Source organism: Aphelocoma coerulescens, chromosome 7 (assembly GCF_041296385.1).
Source record: "Aphelocoma coerulescens isolate FSJ_1873_10779 chromosome 7, UR_Acoe_1.0, whole genome shotgun sequence".
Classification (NCBI taxonomy): domain Eukaryota; kingdom Metazoa; phylum Chordata; class Aves; order Passeriformes; family Corvidae; genus Aphelocoma; species Aphelocoma coerulescens.
In genome coordinates, this window is record NC_091021.1 from 4,901,749 (window position 1) to 4,923,343 (window position 21,595).

Sequence of the window (21,595 nt, forward strand, 5' to 3'; positions counted from 1 at the left end):
AAGGTTTTTACTTCGGGGAGAATTTAAGCGCTCGCTTGCTTTCCGGCGAGGACGAGGCAAATTTCTCTCTCGTTCTTCCCAGAAAGCAGAGCTCCCCCTCCCCTGCCCGGGGCTCTCCTTTGTTCGGGGCCGGGCTGCGGGGCGGAGAGGCGGGACCCCGTGAGCGCCCGACGGGGGCAGCGCGGAGGGGCCGAGCCAGGGCGGGCGGAGCCGCCCCCGCGCCGCGCTGTGCCCGCTCGGCCCCTCGGTTACCGTCGGGGCGGGCGGCATGTGGCGGGGGTTGCCGGTGCTGGCCCTGGCCGGGCTGCTGGTGCTGGGGCGGGCGCCGGCGGGGCGGGGGGCGGCCTGCGAGCCGGTGCGCATCCCGCTGTGCAAGCCGCTGCCCTGGAACATGACCAAGATGCCGAACCACCTGCACCACAGCACGCAGGCTAACGCCGTGCTGGCCATGGAGCAGTTCGAAGGGCTGCTGGGCACCAACTGCAGCCCCGACCTTCTCTTCTTCCTGTGCGCCATGTACGCGCCCATCTGCACCATCGACTTCCAGCACGAGCCCATCAAGCCCTGCAAGTCCGTCTGCGAGCGCGCCCGCGCTGGCTGCGAGCCTGTCCTCGTCCGGTACAGCCACGCCTGGCCCGACAGCCTGGCCTGCGACGAGCTGCCGGTCTACGACCGCGGGGTCTGCATCTCCCCCGAGGCCATCGTCACCGCCGAGGGCGCGGGTGAGTGCGCGGGGACCGGCACCGGCACGGGGACAATGGGCGGCGGGCGGGGAGGGCAGCCCAGCCAGCCCGGGAGCCCTGCCTCCCCTCCGACTGTTGTCAGATTCTTTTTGCTTTGCCCTTCGCTCTTTTGCTCTTTTTTCTCTGCCTTTAGCAGCCACATCGCTGCTGGAAAAGTTTTGCTGTTGGGCACAGAGTGTGTGTGACAAGTGACAGCCCCGCCACCGCTCTGGGGAGCGCTTACGAGTGTGGGAGCGACAGCCCTCGTTCCACGTGAACGGGAAACGTTTCCATACCACTCTTCGGTGATCCATCGGCAGCGGCTGCTGGCAGAGAAGGAAGAGCCACCAAAGTGAGGGGCAGCCCTTAGGCTGCCGGCTCCCTCCTGCTCCTCTCTGCTCATCTCCAGCTGCTCTCGCCCAAAGCAGGTTGCTCCCCTCCCACACAAGGCCACCACTCCACAGACTTTGGGGAAAGATCTGTGCCCAGAGGAGCCCCAGGCAGGAGCTGGGGGCTGGGGTCTCCCCAGACACCTCCTATGCCAGGGGTGGTACATGGACACCTGAAGGGGAGAAAACATGCTCATCTCAGTGGTTAGCACTGAAGGTACAGGTTACAGCACAGGTTCCTCAGCAGGTCCCTGGGCTCTAGATTTATGGCCAGGTGAGGAGCATAGCAAAGTGCAGTCTTCCACTGTGTTTTGTTCCCAACGTCTCTGAACTGAGGCAAATGCTGCCTCCTTCACCTGAGTCAACTCCAGCGCAGCCCTGATGATGTCTGACCACTGTGGCTTCAGAGGGGCTGTTGGAACCCCTCAACTTTTTCACTGCATCCTGTTTCACCAGCTGAGCCCACAGGATGGCTGGTGCTGGGTGTCCAGCTGCCACCCAGCAGTACTGTCGGAGGCAGGAGCATCTCTGCACAGTCAGGCGAGGACTGCTGACTGCTCAGGCCACCACCATGCTACAAACCTGCTCTGGTTTAGGGATCCTGGTCTTGTCACAGCTGCCTTTGGGCTGGAGGAGTTGGCAGGACACTGCTCCAATGTGGTGAGCTGAGCACCACAGAAATAGTGAATTCAAGGAGCTATTGAATGGGAAATTAAACCAAGCCAGTGGGTGGTTATCACGAGTAAGCTCTGACCTTTTACAAAGTGACTATGGTTCCTGTATGTTTTCAGGAAAGCATTTGCTGCTGATGGAACCAGGCGACCATTTTCTTTGATGCAAAGTTAAAGTGATGGTGGCTCTGCCAGACCTCTCCATCAGAGGAGTGGGAGAGCAGTACTGGGGTGGGACAGCTGACCAGAGGAGTCAGAGCAGAGCAGCACCCATGCACCCCACAAGCTTGCTGTGCTGCTACCTGGCTCCTTCAGTGCCCACTGCTGCAGTGCTGGGTTATGGGAGCTCACTGACAGGCAGCAGATCTCACCTCTCTGTCCTCCCCCAGCAGTAGCCTGGTAATGAAAGGGGGATTTTTCATGCTGTGCTCAGCACAGTATTTGACTGTGCTTCTGTCCCACTATCAAATGCTTTATGTATCCCACTGCCAGTAATGCCAAACACTGTAATTCCTGTTTTCTTCTCCTAACAAAATATCATGCTTCGGTTTCCTGACTGTGCCCCCCAGCGCAGCCTTCCCAGGTAAGCTGCTCTCTCCATCTCCATTTATTTACAGGCCAGACAAACTCTACTCCTTCTCTGACTCCATTCCCTTACCCTCTGCACCTCTTGAAACCTCCATACCCTGATATCTCCAGTCATTACTGCTATTTCTAACTTCTAACTTCTTCCCTCTTGCCTTTTCATACTTTTTTCCCCAGCCCATGAATGCAATCATCTATTTTTGCCATCAGCTGCTGCTCTCTGAGGGCTGCAGTCCTGCTGGGGTAGTTTTGGGGAGATGTGGTTTTGAACACAAAGCACCTTTCCCTGCAGCATTGAGGTGCTTTCAAAACTACCTTAAAAATGGCTCCAACATGAGCAAGGTTTGGCAGGTCTGCAGCAATTTGAAAGCAATCACATTCAAATCTGGAAGGAGGAAGCTTGGCTGAAATAGCCCCCAAGTTACCTATTTCTGAGGACCTCAGCAGTACAATAACCTCTTTGAGGGATTCCAGGGCCAGATCCATGAAAACTCTCTTTCAGTGAATGAGAACCTGATGACATTCTCATTTCTGGGCTGAATATTTTGAACTGATGCATTATGCACCAGACTGAAAGAATCCTTCTTGAGGGAATAAAACTGTTCTTTTAGAAAGCAGAGGGGAAGGATTCCTGTTCTAGGAAGAGGTAAGGTGAACACTTTCAAATCCAATTCTCCAAATAAAGGATTGCAGCCAAGTAGGAGACATGAATAACCAACTGCCTGATGAGAAGCATGCAGAATACCTGCTTGTATTTGCTTTCATTTATCTCCTAAGCATTCTAGCCCCTTCTGCTGTCTGTAAACTACATCTAATAGAGCAGTCAGAAATATAAATCCATTGTTTTATGGCTTTCTGCTGTAGAAGGGGCTTTTTCTATTCTTCGGTAGTGAAATCTTGTTTTTGCTTTCATTCTTTTGCTACCTGTAACAGGGTTCTACTGTTTCTTCTCCTCTTGAGGTTTCTGCATTATTGCTGGTGAATGTTAGTACATTTATCTAGTCCCTTCCATAAGGGAGCAGCCTTGCAGATGATGTAGTCAGTGTTTGTCCTTGTCAGAGCAGGGACTGTGTTCACAAGCCCAATTTCCATCAGTTGTATTCCTTGCATCCCAGTAGCCTGTGACTTGCTATGGAGGAACTGTGGTTGTAAAATCTGTGATAAATCCCAGTAAGAAGTTCACTTTCAGCTGTTGAGGCACAGTCCACCACAGACATCTTCTAGGACATCTTTCCATTTGAGCCCAGGTGGTGAGAAAGATCTAGACGCTTCCTGTCACAGGACCAAGGGGCTAGTGACATGGTGAAGGGGTGAAGCAGCTGCTGCTGTGTCTGTGATGGAGAAAGTTGACAATAGTGCTGTGTTTTGGGCTCAGGTAGAGGAACAGCTGTGCACACAGCCCGGGCTCATGCTGATCTCCAAAACCTGAGTGGGAGTGCTGATTTGGAGGTCTTAAGTTCCTCAGGTTACAGAGACCAGCTTGAAACAAGTGTCATGTGGGAAGTGTATGTTTCTCGATTTTTCATTCTCTTTGGGAAACATCTGGGTTCCTTTAAAGCCAGAAAGCAGAGGGATGCTACAGGCATGGTGTGGGTGTTCTGGAGGTGAGTGTGATGCTGAATATTTTGTTTTTTTGTGAAAGATCCAACAAATCATCATCCAGGATGGAGGATGAAAGAGCATCTTGACAATACATTAACACCTCAGATATCAAATAAGTGCATGCTAATGTCTGAAGTGTCCTATGGCATTTATCCCACATCCCTGTCCTGTGCTTTTGGAGATGAAAGTGGTTCTGCTTGCAGACATTAGTACAAGATGTCTTACATCTCTGGGAGGTCCTGTTCATTTGCTCCATATATTTGTCTTCACGTGCATGTGCTTATTCTTCCTCCATTCTATAAGATTATCTGCTTCCCTCATGGCGCGGCACTGCCAAACCTTAGGTCTGTGAAGCAGCAGGAACTGCTGGGAGACAAAACTGTCTCTAATCTAGAATTTCAGAGGCAGGACCTATCTTTAGTTTTACAGGTAATGAGTGACCAGTGTTGATGTTGGGATGCTGACTGAAAAAGCATCTTCAACATGTGTCCTTGGCTGCTACTGCCTAGCAGAGTGTTTATGTCTCGAGTGAAATGTTTATTCCTGTTTTGAAGAGGGAGCTAACAACGAAACCAGAGCAGTGTGATGGGTACTGTGCGTATAGGAAGACAGATCTATCAGGCAGGTTGTCTCACCATATCTTCTTTAGATAAGAAAATATCTTGAAGTCATGTTGGCCTGTTAATAAGATGTTGGAGAAAAGGGAAGCAACATCACAAGGTATTAACCATGTGTAGCTAACACCCAAACGATGATAAAATATCTGAGGAGAACTTTGAATTTTTTTTTTTAAAACCACCATCTCTTAAACATTAAAGAAAATGATAGACTATTCACATGATGGACACCTATTTTCTTAAATAAATATGAACCCATGATTTCTCCATGTTGCCCAAGTCCTCTGTGTCTGTCTGCAAGAGTTTGGCATTACAGGCTTAAAAGACAAGTGAACAAGCCATTTCCCATGCTTGTTTCTTATATATTATTAACTTAATTTCCAAAACATGGTTTCCAAGCTCCAGATCAAATTTGTTGTGACTCAGTTTTTACCTAGGGCAGTCGATGTTCATGACAGTGCTGCGGGAGTGTTACAGACTGTGCTGAGGATGAGCAGTCATACCCAGGTTATCATTTATAAAGTTGAGATTTGTTTAGGTCTTTGCTAGAAACTTGGGAGCAGCCTCATTTCTCAGTTAGATAATAAATCTATTACAAGCTTCAAGCTTGAAAGAGGACAGGAGCAGTAAATAAGAGAATTTAAATCTTAGTAATGAAGATACCACCAATGGTGTTTGGCGCTCGCTACAGTTTGGCTGAGTCCCCTGGATTTTACAGTCTAAGAATTTAGTCAATATTTGGGCCATTAAATGTCATCAAAACCTGGTGGGATCTGTTATGAGGAATCATTTTTTACGTGGAGCAGCCATGTTGCTGGCTGCTCTACAACTTGGAATTTGAGTTCTTTGTATTAAATGTTAACTAGAATCAATTTTCCTATCACTTGGCTTTTGCATGTTTTTGCTACCAACTTAGCAAAGATCCTCGCTGTACTAAGAGCTGAAGTAAATGACAATGAATTCATGCATTGTGGAAGGGTTTGTTAATTAATGGGACTCACAGATGTCTCAATCTGAAGAAGGTACCCAAACAGCAGCCTCTGGCTGTGGTTTAGTTCTTTGGAACAGGGTGCCTGGAGTGGCTTTGGTAATAGCTGGGCCATATTCTTTAATCATAATGACAATCAGGATCACGTTATTTTTGGCCTTCCTCTGCCTTTTAAAATTTTTATTTATTTAAACAGTGATATAGTGTGGGGTATGCCCAGCCCCTGCCCTGGAGGGATCTCTGCTGAGATAAGAGATTTTGCAATCGCCCAGCAGGACTCCCTGGAAAGGCAACCACTTCTCTGGTCACGGCGAGAAAAGACAGACCCACAATCCTTTGGGAGAAGCTATGCAGATCCTTTGTGACCCATTGGTCCTTTACCGATCCCCTGTACCCCTATAAAAGCAAGCCCCCTGGCCCCTGCGGCTCAGAGAGAGAGGGTTCTCGTCCTTGGCTCTCCCCTTCGCCGGAGGGACCAACAATAAAGCTACCTCTGTGTGGAACCAGCCACACGAGCCTTCTCGTCTCTCTCTCTGGCCTGGCTTGGCCTGGAGGCTGCCCTGCAGAGCTGAGCTGGAATCACGAGCTGATAATCACTAAAGAGCTGACAGTCTCTGCAAGGGCCCCTCTGCCAGCAGCTGAGGGAAGACACCGGGCCTCGGGAAGGCGATTCCTTTCGGGATCATCTCCCCAGACCGGTCACCTCTTCCTGGGTCAGAGCCGCTGACCCCCGCCACCAGCTGTAATAATATAGGAAATACGTTTGCTCAAAACTAGGTATTACCAAGTTGTTTCTCTTTTCCACACCTCTCATCCAAATCTGTGGTACGGGCATTGTTATTTTGTACACTTACTGTGTACATGGCTTTTATTTAGCTCTCCTTGTTAGTGTTTTGTGGTTTTTTATTTAGAATACCTCTGAAAAGCAATTAATTAAGATGGCTTATTGGAAAAAACTGTTTGGATTTTGTCCCCTACTCCTAAACAAAATTTAATAGGAAACTCTTGGATTGGGCTTCTGGATAATATTCCCCTCTTTGGCAATCCTGCTAATCATCATTGACAGGTATTTCTTTCAGAAAGATTGCTTTGTATAGATAGAACCTGGCAGAGGGTTTGCCCGTGAAGAGAAGTGGAACAATAGGAAGTCAGTTGTTTGGGGTTTTTTTAATAGCTTTTTTTTCCCTCTCTCTGCATTACAGCTGATGGTCTCAGCAGTGTGCATCTCCTGGTGGAGTCATGCTGCTAGGGAGAGGGGCTGGGAATTCATGGGTGCTCACACCTGCCTAAGATCTGACAAGTAGCTGGTTGCAGGCCTGGCCTGGACCCTCTTCCAATCTCCTCTCTGGTAGGTGAGAAGAAACCAGACTGTTTGAGCTTAACTGGGGAAAGGGTCAGAGAAATGAGAAGGCTTTCCTGAGAGATGCCATACAGTGGCAGAGGTCTCCAGTCCCCTCCATGAGCCCATGCTCCTGTCCTTCTGTAGAAACCAGTCACCTCTAAATAGGCATGAGTGCATTGGAAAAGATAAGCATCAAGGCAAGGTCAATATTTGCCTGGCCCAAGCCCTTGCAAGTTAGGAAATGATCTATGAAGTGATGTATCAGTACCTGTTCACCCTTCCTTTGCTCGCCGATAGGCACCATGCTCTGACCAAAAGGCTGCACTGCTGCCTTTGTGCAGGCACAGAAACCAAGTCACTTCCATTAATGGGTGCTTTGCACACAGTGTCCGAATTACTCCGGCTGCACACCCAGCTACTTTGTTGGGTAGTACTGGTTTGGGGTAGGACAGGTGACCCGGCAGTGCAGAATTAGGAGGTGGGTTGAGGCTGTGGTGTGTTGTAATTTGTTTAAAAATAAGTTGTGTACCTAAGAGCGTATGGAAACATCTGGCATAAAGCAGGTTAGTTCCATGCTTGTTTGCAGGACCGGGTTTATGCTGGCCATATCAAGTGCTCACCGGTCCTCCTTGTGTTGTTGTGAGCTCAAAGGACAGTTCCTCAGCCAATACCCATGAGCGTCATACTCCACATTGTCCAGGAAAGTCTGTGAACCCTTTACTGGGCTCTGGCTTATTCTGAGTTGTAATTTCAATGTGAATTGGACTTGGTTTGCTTGAGCACCATGAAGTCATGCCTGCTTGGGATCCATCTTTGGTTTAGGTAGAGACAGTGCACTTCAGGGCTTCTTTTTCCTTCCATGGGTGGAAGATGGTAAGCATTTAATCTGATACTTCTCTTGTCTTCTCTGTGATGAAGATTTTTTCTGCTCCCATTAACAATTTTGGTGGAATGGGGAATGTGCTTTGAAGGTATGAACAAAATATCCCTGAAATACCTGTTTTGGTAGGAATTTTAGCTTGCTGGCCCACATGAAAAACCAGAGGAGTTGGCTTGGGCACATGCAGATAGCCTTCAAGGAAACCTGAGAATGTGGCCAAGGCAGCTGTGTGAGAGGGGCAGTGAAGCTGGAGAGCTTTCTCTGCAGGGGTTTCAGACGCCCAGAATGGTGAACATCTGAGGCCAGTCGTAGGTACACAGAGAGGCCTGTATAGCCGCCTCTCTGTAGTTGGTGGCTGGAGGGTTTTGCAGACTTTTTGTCTGTAGTTGGAGTGGATGGGAGGATTATCAGACCATAGACCTGAGTGCTCTCTATGCTTTTACCACATCAGACATCAGAAGGAATTGTAGATTTAAAGCTACAGCTTGGCTAAATGAACAAGACAATAGATAACTGGCCCAGGAGAGGAAGAATGAGAAGTGTGGTTACCTTTTCTTACTGTTTGCAAGAGGGAAGTCATTTTAGTTCCTCTTTTATCATGTCCTGGAATACTGGAATGCATTTGATACAATATAAAATGCATTCTTAATGCATTGAGAATAACTCAGGTGAATAACCAAAATCAAACATGTAAGTAAGAATCAGCTTGTATAGTTTGACTTGTTACAAGGCAGCATGGTGAAGATTCGGAGGTTCTATGGAAGTACCTGATAAGCAAACACCAGATTGGCTCCATAAAAATGTTTGGTTTCTTCTATAAACTGAGATCCTGTAGTAGTTTGGAACTTTCTTTGCAAGAAAATGGATGTGATAATTTTATTAACAACAGGATACTGAATATAAAAGAGCACCTATTCAATCTTTCAGTGCTATTTTCTATACCCTTTGCTCTTTATGTTGGTTAGAATAATTAGTCCTGAAGTCTCACTTTTTTTTAAAAGTTAATTATTATGTGAGGGAATTAGTTGTTTTTCAGTTTTACTCTTGCCCTGACTGATTTAGCTCAGTCCTCATTTATGTAAATGAAGTTTCATGTTGCTATGAGTAATATAAGTATTCATTAAGGTGGAGATTTTACATTTTTTTTTAAACAAGCAAAATTAGAAGGTAATCTGAGTAATATTATTTTTCTTGTAAATAGGTATTTTAGAGAATGTATTTACAGAATTTGTGATTAAATAATGATCCCATCCCTTAAAATGTAATCTACACATCTCAAGCTGTCACGAATACTGAGTACGATGAGTGTTCTGGGCTGTCTTACAGCCAAATGCTTACAGCTCACGCAGCAAGAGAGGAGCTTTTGTTACATTTGTCCTACATTGTAAAGGCAGCGGTGTTGCCTCCATGATTATGTGAGGATCTACAAAAGATGATTGTAGGATACTAGATTCCAGAATTGGAAAAGCAGCATAAATGACTAAGCATGCAAAATTACAGAAGGGCTTTTTCTTTGAAAGCTCATTTGTTTTTCTGTTTGATGTGCCATTCTAATAAAGTATCCTGCCTCTCTCCCAATTCAGTGTGTTTTTAAACTGAGGGGAAGATCTGAAACATATATTTTGGCATTTCCTACAACAGTATAATTATGGTTGGTTGATTTGATTTCCTCAGTAACCAAAAAAACCCCCAAAAGTAATTTCTCCTTCATTATCTAATTAAATGCAAACATTACATGTGTTTTTTGTAGGTGATCAAAATTCATTACATAAATGTCAATCCTTGTCTGAAACCTGCCAGTCTGTAGCAATGGAAATGGGATATTTAGTATGCTTCAGCATTTAACATGATATGCTGGATTCAGGTGAAATTTGGGTAAGAAATTGTGTCAGCTTTACTGGATTGACCTCTAGAACATTACAAACTGTTTATTAATGAAGTTATTAAGTTTCCATGTACTAAATATTAGGCAAAGAGAAAACATTGTAATGTATGTGTAGTGAAATAATCCAGTATTAAAAATACTAACATTTCTTTACATATTTTACAAATCCATGCCAGATTTCCCTATGGATTCTAATAACGGCAACTGTAGAGGTGCTGGCATTGGTAAGTACATTCTTATAAAACTGTATAATAAGCTGAAGACTTTCAAATCCTTTAAATATTTAATTAAGAGGGGTACTGAGTGATAAATACTGAAATACTTTGTCTTGACTGAGAATACCGTAGATTGTGCTTTTGCATTCCATGGGCAGGTGGGATTTGGGGCTGGTCAGCCTCAAAATGTCCATCAAAGAAAGAGGGCTGTGCTGATTTTATTGAAAGTTTTTTCTTGGACAGAGAGAGTAATCATTGAATTGATTTTTCCCTGGGCAAAACCAGTGAAGATTCATTCTGACCTTAAAGTTTGCAAATTAAATTCAGTACTCTTTGTAGATAATGGCAATACTCGCGTTAGCCTGAGGAGATTGAGGGTGGGACCTTCTGAGGCTAGTTTTATTCCAGCAGGTCCCCTATTGTTTTTTATTTCTGTTTTGGTTTTGCTGGAACTGAATAAAACCCCTTGAACATTACCACTACTTGCCAATGCAAAGAAGCAAAGCCCAGGTTGGTAACTAATAATTACAGGAATGTGATTTTTTTGCTCAAGCAAGTCAATGACTGTAGATTTCCTTGAATTTTATTATGATTCCATCCGAAGTTTTCCTCTTATGTCTTTGTCAAGAAATTGACACTTGGAAGCCTAGAATTGGCCACCACGTCTTTCCTTCTGCAGAGGTGTTGATGAGCTACAGTGTGCACTGATGTTCACTTCAATAATGTAAACACCTAAGCATGGTTGTTGAACCTAACCTTAGATACCTATATATATAATTTCAGCATTAAGCTTTGTGACCAAATTGCCAAAAGGTATTAGTAATGCCCAGTTTATAATACAGTTTTAAAATTTAATCAGCAGGTCCCAATGTGAAAGCAGCTGTATAGGTGTGAAATGTTCTTTAAATCACATTGCATACCCTCTAGAAACCCAGGTATAGTTAGAAAAACTCACAAAAGCAAGCTTTGCTTTAAATTGTCTTGAGCATGGGACCATGTCTGGAAGACTTGCTAAAGATATTTGTTACGTTAATATCTTTATAGTTTTAAGCCATTTTCAATCGTGTGGCATTGAGAAAGTAGGGATTTCATGCTCAACACTGACTGTACAAAGAGCATACAAGCTTCACTTTGACTATGAAAGCAAAGCTGCATGCTCTCAATGTCACCTTATATCAAAACTATGAAGCATATCTTTACTGCTGCCTGTCCATAGGCATGTAGAAAGCATGTAATTCCAGTGAGTGACCCGGCAGTGGAAGAGGAAAGTTTCAGTCATATTGTTACTGTTGTGATGCTTTTCGACGACTGAAAGCAAAACCAGACCTAAAAAAATCCCCACTGGAAAATAGGGTAAGGATGAACAGAAAAATTGCTGATGCAGTATCTGCTGATATCACTGCCTTTTACTGCACATACATGACTTCCGGTTCAATGTGCTACATCTGTTTGAACTGACAAACACAGTTGGACCCTGTTTCAAAAGGCCATGCTTCAAAATGGCTTTATTTGCCTTTGTGTCCTCTGGGAACAGTTCCCACTCAGCCCGGTCAGCTCGGGACACAGCAGGCAACGGGGGCCAGCCTCTGATATCGGAGGGATCGGAGGTCTGGCTCGTGGGTCCTTCCAAGGGACCGCGGCGATGAAGGCAGACGGCGGAGGAAAGGGGGCAGGCTCAGAGTTGGGTTAAATCCAGAAAGTTTATTGGTCCTCCGAACGGGGGGGACCTCAACCACCAGGGGTGCCCAACCCAGAGCACCTGCAGATCTCGTGCAGGGGATTGCATGGGGGGGGCATGGGGGGGGTGTACAGAACAACCAACCAGGGAAGGGAAGGGTGCGGCAAGCAGAACGAGGGACACATAAGGGAACCAACTGTAACAGGGGAAGGGAGGGACTTCTTTCCCAGGACTAATCACCTGGCCCCCTGGCTAGAACTTTCCAGAAGCCTGGGGGGGGTGGCAGAGTGACAGACAGGGTCCTGGGAGGAGATAAAAATGACAGACAGGGTGATTTAAATAAAACGGGGGGGGTGCCAACTGGGGTACACCAAACTTACAGAACATGGGGGGGAGACCCGGACTGAACTAAAACACACTCCCACATCTATTTATATGTTCAGTAAAGTAAATTTGTAGTTTTGCCATTGTAAATAGAGATTTTTGTTTGTTTTGCAAGTAGCAAACTGATGGATTTTTTTAAAAATCCCATTCTCAGCTCTGTGGTTTCTGCAGCTTATTCCTTGTGCTGCTGTGCACGGTCGCAGGGAACAGTACTCTTGCATTATCCCTATTTGAGACACCTTTTTTCCCTGGAAGTATCTGCTGGCAAAACCTTCTCTCTGCTGGCAAAACCTTCTCTCTGAGTCTGCATGAGGTTTTTTTGGGAGACCTTTTTTACCTCTATTGGCAGTGAACTACATTGTTTTCTGCTTCATCACATGCTCCTCCAGTGTCTTAGAAAATTTTTCTAGAGTGGTTTTTTTATCCTTGGTTTGTCAGGGAAGTATTTGCCAGGTGTGAGTGCTTGTACGGGACAGTATTACAGCAAAGTTTTTGATCGTGCATGTACATATATTTAAGATGACACAGATGTTCCTTGCTAGCAATCCATGGGGAAAACCATTTTCCCGTGTAGTCCATGTCTTACGGCATTTGCAGAGTGAAGTTTTCAAAGATAGAGATTTTGAGCAGTTGTTAGTCCTCTATTGACTTGAAAAGAATGTTTAATGGCTAGCTGTGATCTCAGTCAAAGCCAGTGGGAGCCTCTGCTGCCTGTCTCTGTGCTTGGGACATACCATTGTTGTGGTCCCAGAGCTCTTCTGGTAATTCTGTCAGCTTCTGAGGAGGCTGTCAGGTAGGATGGGATTTTCCCTCAGCATCAGGCAATGCAGTACATTTTTATAGCCACCTTTTGTGGGTGTTCCTGCTCCCTGGGGAAAGGTCAGCATTTGCCTTCCTTTGAAAATCACTGTACCAGGAACTGGGAGAGAGGAATTGGTTCTGGCTCTAACTTTATAACTGACCTTGACAAATTACTTTCGTCTTAGTTTCTGTATCTATAAATAGTAATTAGGAATAATGTAGCATTTTGTAAAGCTCTTTTAAATGTAAATTTAAAAAGCATGAGGGTGACCTGCCCATGTTCTTATTGAAGAACATGGGCAGGTCTGTAATTTAGAAATAGAACTAGACTAATAAAATATATTCTGAAATTAATAAAGTAAGCCAATACTGTCTTAAAACTGAAGGAAATGTGAGACTGTGTTTTTGTCTTGCAATTTAGTCTATTTTATTTTACCTGCAACAGTGCAAAGTACTGTAGAGCAGGAGAATGTTAGTGTATGACTTGCTGGACTTGAATGCTGAGGTGCCTGTGTGAGCATGGCTCATAGGAGCACATCTTTTATGCTCTGCTTCAAGACAGCTTATAAAAGGAGCTATAATTTGGCCTACAGTATCCATGAGCTCACAGAGGCAGAAGGGAAGCCAAAAATCACTTCCCTTCTCTGCTTTTTTTATTTTAACACAAACTCATAGGAAAGTTAAAGTCTGTGGTACTCTCTCTCTGTATATATAGATTCCTGAGGATGTGTTTGAAGTTCAAGGAAACAATATGCTTTTCTTTTGAAATGTTTTTCTCTTTCTGTTTTTTTTTTTTTTTTTGTATTTTCAGCTACAAAAATTCTTCCAATGGAAAATAAATCATTATTTGAGAAGTTGGTAACCATATGATTCCATCTTTTAAAAATTTTTTTAATATGCGGGAATCTTACATAGCAAATAAGAGTTCTTTTTCACTCTTCATGTTGGATTTAACTAAATCACTAGCTTATATGCATTGATATTTACAATGATGGTGTATAGAAATAAGTTGGCATTAAAATAGATGGCCATGCATATGTAATACTGGGATCTGCTGTTTGAAATTACTCCACCAAACCACGCTTAGACACTAGTGTAAAATAAGTAAATATTTGCATTAGAACAACCAGCCCTGAAATACCAGTGGTGTTAATGAACATGTGGGTCGGGAGCTTCAGCGTTAGCACTCCCTGGGCACTAATGAAAATGTTTTTATCTCTGTTAGAGTTCCCAGCTGTCTAGCATCTGCACCTTTGAAAATGCTGCTCTGACAGTGCTCATTTGTGTTGTTTTTTGAAGGCTATCCTTATGGCCACAAGGACTAAGAATTTCTCTATTTTCATTAAACTTAGGCTTCTGGGTCATAATAAAATTGTGTAAAATTTACACAATTCCTAATGGTGAATTGGATGGGCCTCTCAGCAACCTGATCTAGTTGAAGATGTCTCTGCTTATTTGCAGGCGGTTTGGACTAGATGGCCTTTAAAGGTCCCTTCCAATGCCAACTATTCTATGAATGCCTGCTAGCCAGAATATCCAAATTTGCTAAACTAACCTGAGATACCTAGTATTCAAAAAAATGTGCAGTCATGCACTGCCATAGTATTTTCTGTGTCTCTATTATTGTCTGTATGATAAAACGAACAGAAAGGAGGGCATTCCTTAAGTCTAGTACAGAAGAGAGAACAGCATTGCAAGGATGGAATTATAGCACCTGCGAGCACAGGAGTGACCAAGATTGAACCTTGAATTGGCTTAAAATGATGATTTTGTCACTTGAGACTCAAAGTCTGTGTGTCTTTGTTGTTGTGTTGTGGTTTGGGTTTGGGTTTTTTTAAATTTCAGTATGTCAGTTTTTCTCCTAGGAACATTTAAGGTCTCATGGACAGTTCCACTTCTCCCAGCAGACTAGGCCAGGAATGCCCTGTGGTTTTTAGTATTTCACTGTAATAAGCAAGTCAATTCAGTGAAATTTTTGTTAGGTGTGACCGCAGGGGTTTGGGAAGATTGTCAATGAATACGTATTCTTTTCTTTCTAAACAAAGCTTTCTGTTCCTGTAGACCGCTGCAAGTGCAAGCCTGTAAAAGCTACCCAGAAGACCTATCTACGCAACAACTATAACTATGGTAAGAACAGCTGCATGGCGAGCTCCCAACTTTTTTTAAGGCTGCAGGAAGGGGAAAGTTTTCATTAAAAAAACCTAAAAAAGTTCACAGTTACTGATGGTAGCCCAGTGTTACTTATTACAGGAGGAAGGTGTAGTCGGAAACATTTTCAAATTAGAAGGATGGAGGGGATTAGCTTAATATGTTAGTACAAGAGTCTTTGTTGAGTTATTTCAGTTTTAGTGCAGGCATTTGGGGTTCATGTACTTCTCTAGTGTGAACAGTGATGCAACAAAAATGACATTGTGCGCTGCTGTGCCTGAACTGCCTCTGTGATTTCCAATATACTCAGCTTTTGCAGAAGGGGATGTTTTTAGTAGCTTTCATGCCCACTAGCTCACCATGAGATCTAACAGGTTCTTTTCCTTCTGATGTGTCAAAGCCAGCAATGGACATCTTGCCAGCTGTGTTATGCTGTCAGTAACACCTGTAAAAGTGTACGTGTCCTGATCTTCAGGCATATCACAGGTCCAGGCTAATATTTTTCTTCATACTGTTTGTTTCAAGCAAATTAGGCTGATAAAGCCACTGAATATATATCATGGGAACTGAACAATTGGGCCCTTCCTTTTTCCCATTAATCAGGTGAAGAGCCTTAGGTTCGGTGAACTTAAAGGATTTATTTAAATGGTAGTGATTGTATAATATTTATTAGGATTACACATTTATAAAACCAGAGTCAGACAATCTTTTTCTAAATTAGTTGCTGTTAAAAGCTAAAAAATTATAACTGTATTCAAACACTTTTTAGGTCACTAGTCAGTTTTATGTTGTTTTGGTGGACTTGTTTATAAAAAAATTAGAGTGACTGTTCTCTAGGCAGAAACTGCATATGGCAGAGTCATTGAGCATGCTCCTGCCCACTTCCTCAAGCTTTTGAAATTAAAGAGGTTTCAAAATGCATTTGAAATATCTCCAAACTAAAGCAATGTTTTATTTTGAGATCTTAAAAGGTTTTGAGAAAGGGGATCACTTAGGGTAAATTGTGCATACTAGATGCACAAGTTAGTGTTTGTTGGCAACTGCATTTAATGTGCCTGCATGCTGGTTAATGGTTGTTAAGGGCAACATATGTGAAGTGAGGAGATGTGTAAGTCCATGGTTTTCTTTCTTCTATATTACCTTTTTCATATAGGAGACATTTGGAATTTGGGGTATCTCCTGTTTGTAGTGGAAAGGGACTCTTGTTTGCAGGCTGTGATTGATGTGGTATTCTCTAGAGCATGACCTCTGGGTTGGCTTTGCATTTGCATGTGGTATCAGTTCACTGGTCACCATGAGAGAATGAAAAGCTTTCCCTTTGAAAGGCAACCCTTCCTCCTTAAGGCAAAAAGAAGGGGTGAGAGAGGAAACAATTGGAGAGGTCATTGGGTCAAGATCAGGAGCATTTGAAGTTCATAAAGAGCAGAGCAGATTAGTGCTGGGTCACTGGAGAGAGTAAAAAACATAAGGGCCTGTCATCCAGCAGAAGTAGTGATATGAGAAGTTTTAATGCACATTTGACTTTTGTGAAAGGTTCAGAGTGATAAATAAAGTTTGCTCATCTGTAATGCAGGTCGTCAAAGAGGGAAAAGTCACAGCTCAAGGGAGAAGGAGAGCATACAAGAAATAGATTTAATATATTAAATATTGGAAAGTGGAAAGAGTGAAGAAGAAAGGAAGGAAGTCAAAGCCTGATTTAAACAGGACGTAAATCCAACTGGTACATATAACCCCTGCTCCTGACCATATTATTAAGAGACACACTGAGATACCTGGACCTCCTTGGTGGAGTGTAAAGTAATGAAGGGAAGAGATGGGGACAGAGACATTGCAGGAGTTCAGCTAAGCTTCTGATAAAGGACCATGCAAAAGACTAATCCCAGAGGTCACCAAGAACGGCTTGGGGGTGACCTGGATTATCTGCTGCTTCTAACAACGCTCTTTGTGACTTTTTCCCAGTCATTCGGGCTAAAGTGAAGGAGGTGAAGACTAAATGTCATGATGTCACTGCAGTAGTGGAAGTAAAGGAGATCCTGAAATCTTCCCTAGTGAACATTCCAAAGGACACTGTAAGCCTTCACACGAATTCTGCCTGCCTGTGCCCACCACTCAGTGCCAATGAAGAGTACATCATTATGGGCTATGAGGACGAGGAGCGCTCCAGGTAACTCTTTTCTGTGCTATCCTTGCAGCACATTTGTTGTTATTGTTCCCCTGTCATAAAGCTGAACGTCAGAGCCAAAAGGAAGGAAAACTTGGCATGGGTGTCTGTGCATCTCCTTCATGGTATTCAGGGAGGGCAAGGCTCTCTACAGGCACAGAGGCCTTAGTCTTGTGTGTGTTGAGTTGTATAGCCTCTTGATGGAGTAACTGGTTGTCTCTGTTGTGTAGGTTACTCTTGGTGGAAGGCTCCATAGCCGAGAAGTGGAAGGAACGTCTTGGTAAAAAAATAAAGGTAAGAAAATACTTCACCAGAAGTCGTATGTTGTGGGTGCCATAAAACATCTACCTATCTTTTCAAAATAAGGGAAGAAAATGCATATGCTGCCTCCAGTTAATTAGTATCATGTATCAAAAACTAACTTGGTGTGTTATTTGCTGTATTACTTAGAACTGCATGCTGAGTAAACTAAAGGGATACAGTGAATTATTCCAAAGTATCCCAGTGTAGCGGCAGTCAAAACCTCTGTCTCAAAAAAGCAGAGAGTAGGAGTCCTTTAACTGTAGGCAAGCTGTGCATTCCACAACACATTCCTGCTTAGTTGGGGTTGTGATATGAATTAAAAAAAAACAAACAGACTTGGGGGCTTTACAAATGTTTTTCAGACTAAGTCAGGATTATACTTTTTAAGATTTAATATTCTCTAAATAGAGTTCTGCTCTCACCAAATTTTGTGGATTAGCAACTATTTTAAAGTCATCTTCCTGACTTGGCTGAGGGAGGAACCTGATAGGGAAGTCATGTCATAGCAAATTGGAAGCAGTGAGCTCAAATGCAAGCCATGTATTATAGAATCATGGAATGGTTTGCCCACCTCGTCCCACCCCCTGCCATGGGCAGGGACACCTTCCACTAGACCAGGTTGCTCCAAGCCCCGTCCAGCCTGCCCTTGAACACTGCCATGGATGGGGCAGCCACAGCTTCTCTGGGCAACCTGTGCCAGGGCCTCAGCACTCTCACAGTCAAGAGTTTCTTCAGTATATCTAATCTAAGCCTGGTCTCTGTCACTTTAAAGTCATTACATGCCCTTGTAAAAAGTTCTTCTCTGTCTATCTTGTAGCCCCTTTAGGTACTGGAAGGTGCTCTAAGATCTCCCCGAACCCTTCTCCAGGCTGAGCAACCCCAACTCTCTATATGAAAATATATTTGGTTTTTTCTTATTTAAATGTTTTCTAATGCCTTCCAATTTCCGTAAGGATTGCCTTTTTATGTTTCGATGCGCTGCAAAGTATCAGTGGTTTTGACATTGTTAGGAGTGTCCCTTTACTCAGAATATTCTTATTTTGACACAATTTCTCAGCTATTGATTTGCCATAATGGTTGTGCATGTGCAAACCAGTCTTCTCTTCCACTCAGCACTTTCTTCATCAGTGTAAGGGTCACTGGCAGGAAAATACTGTTGTGTTTATAAATGCAAGATTTTCTGTGCACATTTCTTACATCAGTGGAGATTACAGGAGTGAAAAGATACAGGGATCTTATTTCAGGTTGTTGTTTGATTTGGCAGAACTCTAGGAAATCCAGTGCCACAGAGGAAATATCACATTGCTGCCATGGGCTGACTTCTGCTCAGTTTCAGTTCTTAGGTGGTAACATCATTTGTTGGAACTTTTTGGGGGAACATACTTACTTTCTCACTTGTTTCCTTGTCATCTGTGACTTGCTGCCTTTGCCCTCGCACCCAGCCTGGGGGTGTTGAGGACCCTGCCACATCCCCACCCACTTGTCATCATTGTCTTCCTTTCCAAGAGCGTCAACAGTTGTACCAACTATATTTATTATGTCTTTTTTTTTTTTTACTGTGGTTGCTATTGCCTGCAAAAATAAAAATAAATAAATAATAATAAGTTTAAAAAATTAACAAAAATCACTTGACTGTTCTTTCATCCTGCTTCCCCCAAAGACTGCATGAGTAGCTTCATTTAAATTTTCTTTTTATTTTCTTTTTAAATTTTGAAGGTGAGTCCCCCTTGTGCTGAAGCCATTGTGCTTTGTATCAGACCCTTCATTCAACAGAGGCTACAAGAAAGACAGGAAACGGTTTCCCTATTTAAAGTGACTTTTTCCAATAAGCTCTCATTCCACCCTTGAGCCCAACGCAGGGTAACATAGTGGAAATAATAACGGCTTTTCTGCTTTTGCTGCTGTTTGTGAACACATGGCTCTGTAATCTCTCTTGTAATTTCTTTGCTTTTCAATCTGCAGCGCTGGGATCAGAAACTCCGCCACCTTGGGAAGGGGAAGGGAGAGTCCGGACACAGTGACTCACCTCCGAAGCCTGGCAAACCCAGCAGTGCCCGGCAGGCAGGCAGTTAGATGTGGGATGCTGCACAGTGACATGCAGGGGACTGTCTACCAAGACTTCATTGTTGGAGCAGCAAAGGAGAAATTGCACTATTGCACGTTATATTCTAATGTTTACTACAAAATAATGTTTTAGCTTTTATTAGTTTTTATTCTCCCTCTTGTTGTTTTCCACCTTTTCCTTTTTGGATATGGGCAAGCTCTGGAAATGTATTTTTTTTTTTCTGTTACTAAGAACTGTAGAAAACTGCCCTTACAAGATGAGGAAAGACAAGGACATGTTCAATTTACCTTTTTATTTCCTGAATCTTCTTAGGGGGAAAATTCTGATGCAAGCAGGAATGAAATCTGGAAAAGACCATTGCTTAAAGTCATGACTCGCATTGGCTTCCCCTGTTCATTCTTTCTTGGTCACTGTTTGCTGAAACTTGCTCTGTTTTGGGTAGGTTGTTATCTGGGTTTAAGTGTATTGATTTTTATTCTGAAATATAATTCTGAAATACATTAAAAAAACTGTTAACAGAACTGTTTGAATCAGTACAGCTTTATTAAATTTTCTTACAGATAAACCAGTTGTATAAGGCAGAGTCTAACTTAAAATATTTCCTGCAACAAATACGATGTGCATGTACACAGGGAACCTGGGTTTTCCAGTGCTCTGGACCTTGAAGGAAAGATTGTCTAGTTCTGTAACCAGAACTTATAACATGCTTCTTCTCTTATAATGGCAGTTTTTTTCCCCTTTTCTCAGCTGAGTTGTAGGAGTAGACAGATTCACCAGGCCTGCTTCTCAGCGCAGGTCTGCACTTTAGCTTTTTGATTTTGTGATGTTATTCTTAAATCTGTGCCTACATAAACAAGTGTTCAATGCTCAGTAACATATGTCCAATAAAGAATTGTAGTCGCCAACAATTCCTTACCTGACTTCTGAACCAACATCATATTTCTAATACTACTCTTGAAAATTTAAAAACCAAAAAAACTTAATATTTGTGCTTTAATAGAATTCTTTGCAGATGGTGCCAACATATTTGAAATTATCTTTGTTTTTCTACTCTCCCATGCTTAAAAGAAATTAAAATGAGGTACATCAAAGAACAATCCTCTGGCATAGTCTGCAGAGGGGAACCGACTTTGCTTATAAAGAGCAAATGACTGTTGTGTTCTAGCGGTCAGTAGTCTTTAGTACACTAGGGCTGTCTTTCAGTAAGAAAATAGTGTTGTTAGTTTGTGGTTTGAAAATATTATCATGATAAGTAGGACAGAAATATTTGGGAATATTATAATAATGCTGTTTTAATATTTCAGTTAATAACCAGCAGTCTTGGGATAGATTTTCCATTGGGCTGGATACCAAGAAAGTTGAAAAAGAACAACATCCTGCAACACTCAAATTTTTATTTATAATTAAAAATAAAGGGATAATATAGCAGAAAGATTGGTTCTGAAAGCTGGCAGAAGGATATTAATCCTCCAGGTATTAAATCCTCAGTATTTTCTCAGAATCACACAGATCACAGAATCATTCTGTTTGGAAAAGACCTCCAGGATCATCAAGTCCAAGCTGTGATTGATTTCCACCATGTCAGCTAGACCAGAGCACCAAGTGCCATGTCCAGTCTTTTCTTGAAGACCTCCAGGGAGGGTGACTTTAACAGGTATTTCTACTGAGTTGGTAAATAACTGAACAATTTGTTAAGTTGTGAATAGCTTGTTAAATAATGTTAAAAACCTCATTATTTACCCCAAAGCACCCACTGAAATCACGTAGATGAGCGCTGGAATCTCAGGGTCTGCAGTCACCATTCATCATGTCGTGTTCTGCTATGAAAAGAATTGTGAAATCATAAAACCCTGTTAAAGATGTAGAAAATCCCCAGACAGCTGGAAGTTTATCCTTCTTAGCCACCACTTCTGAAGATGGGCTCTCCCATACCATTTCTCTGTGATTGACAGCCACCTTTATTTAATCCACTTGCAACCCAATACTGACATTAGTTGCATTAAAAATTGCCAGAGCAGAGCACAGTGCTGGACTTTAAAACCTCAATAAGAGAAAAATGAGCAGTGTTTGTAACAGTCACACATGTCATGATGTTACAGTGAAAATATTTCCCTAATTGTAAGCCACCAGATCGCCTTTTTTCTAGAGGAACTAATCAT

General features: G+C 43.0%; 1 protein-coding gene across 2 annotated transcripts; it reads left to right on the forward strand.

The window, feature by feature from the left end:
• Positions 1 to 226: 226 nt before the first annotated feature.
• Positions 227 to 20,344, forward strand: FRZB (frizzled related protein). 2 transcript variants are annotated; one of them, XM_069021810.1, is made up of 6 exons: positions 228 to 722; positions 9,858 to 9,905; positions 14,821 to 14,886; positions 16,867 to 17,071; positions 17,299 to 17,362; positions 19,334 to 20,344. In XM_069021810.1, exons 1-6 carry the CDS (start codon positions 269 to 271, stop codon positions 19,442 to 19,444), a joined length of 948 nt encoding a protein of 315 aa, XP_068877911.1. In that variant the 5' UTR covers positions 228 to 268; the 3' UTR covers positions 19,445 to 20,344. The 2 variants fall into 2 exon arrangements, with proteins under 2 accessions (XP_068877912.1, XP_068877911.1); XM_069021811.1 differs by lacking the exon at positions 9,858 to 9,905 and having other exon boundaries at positions 227 to 722.
• Positions 20,345 to 21,595: the final 1,251 nt, after the last annotated feature.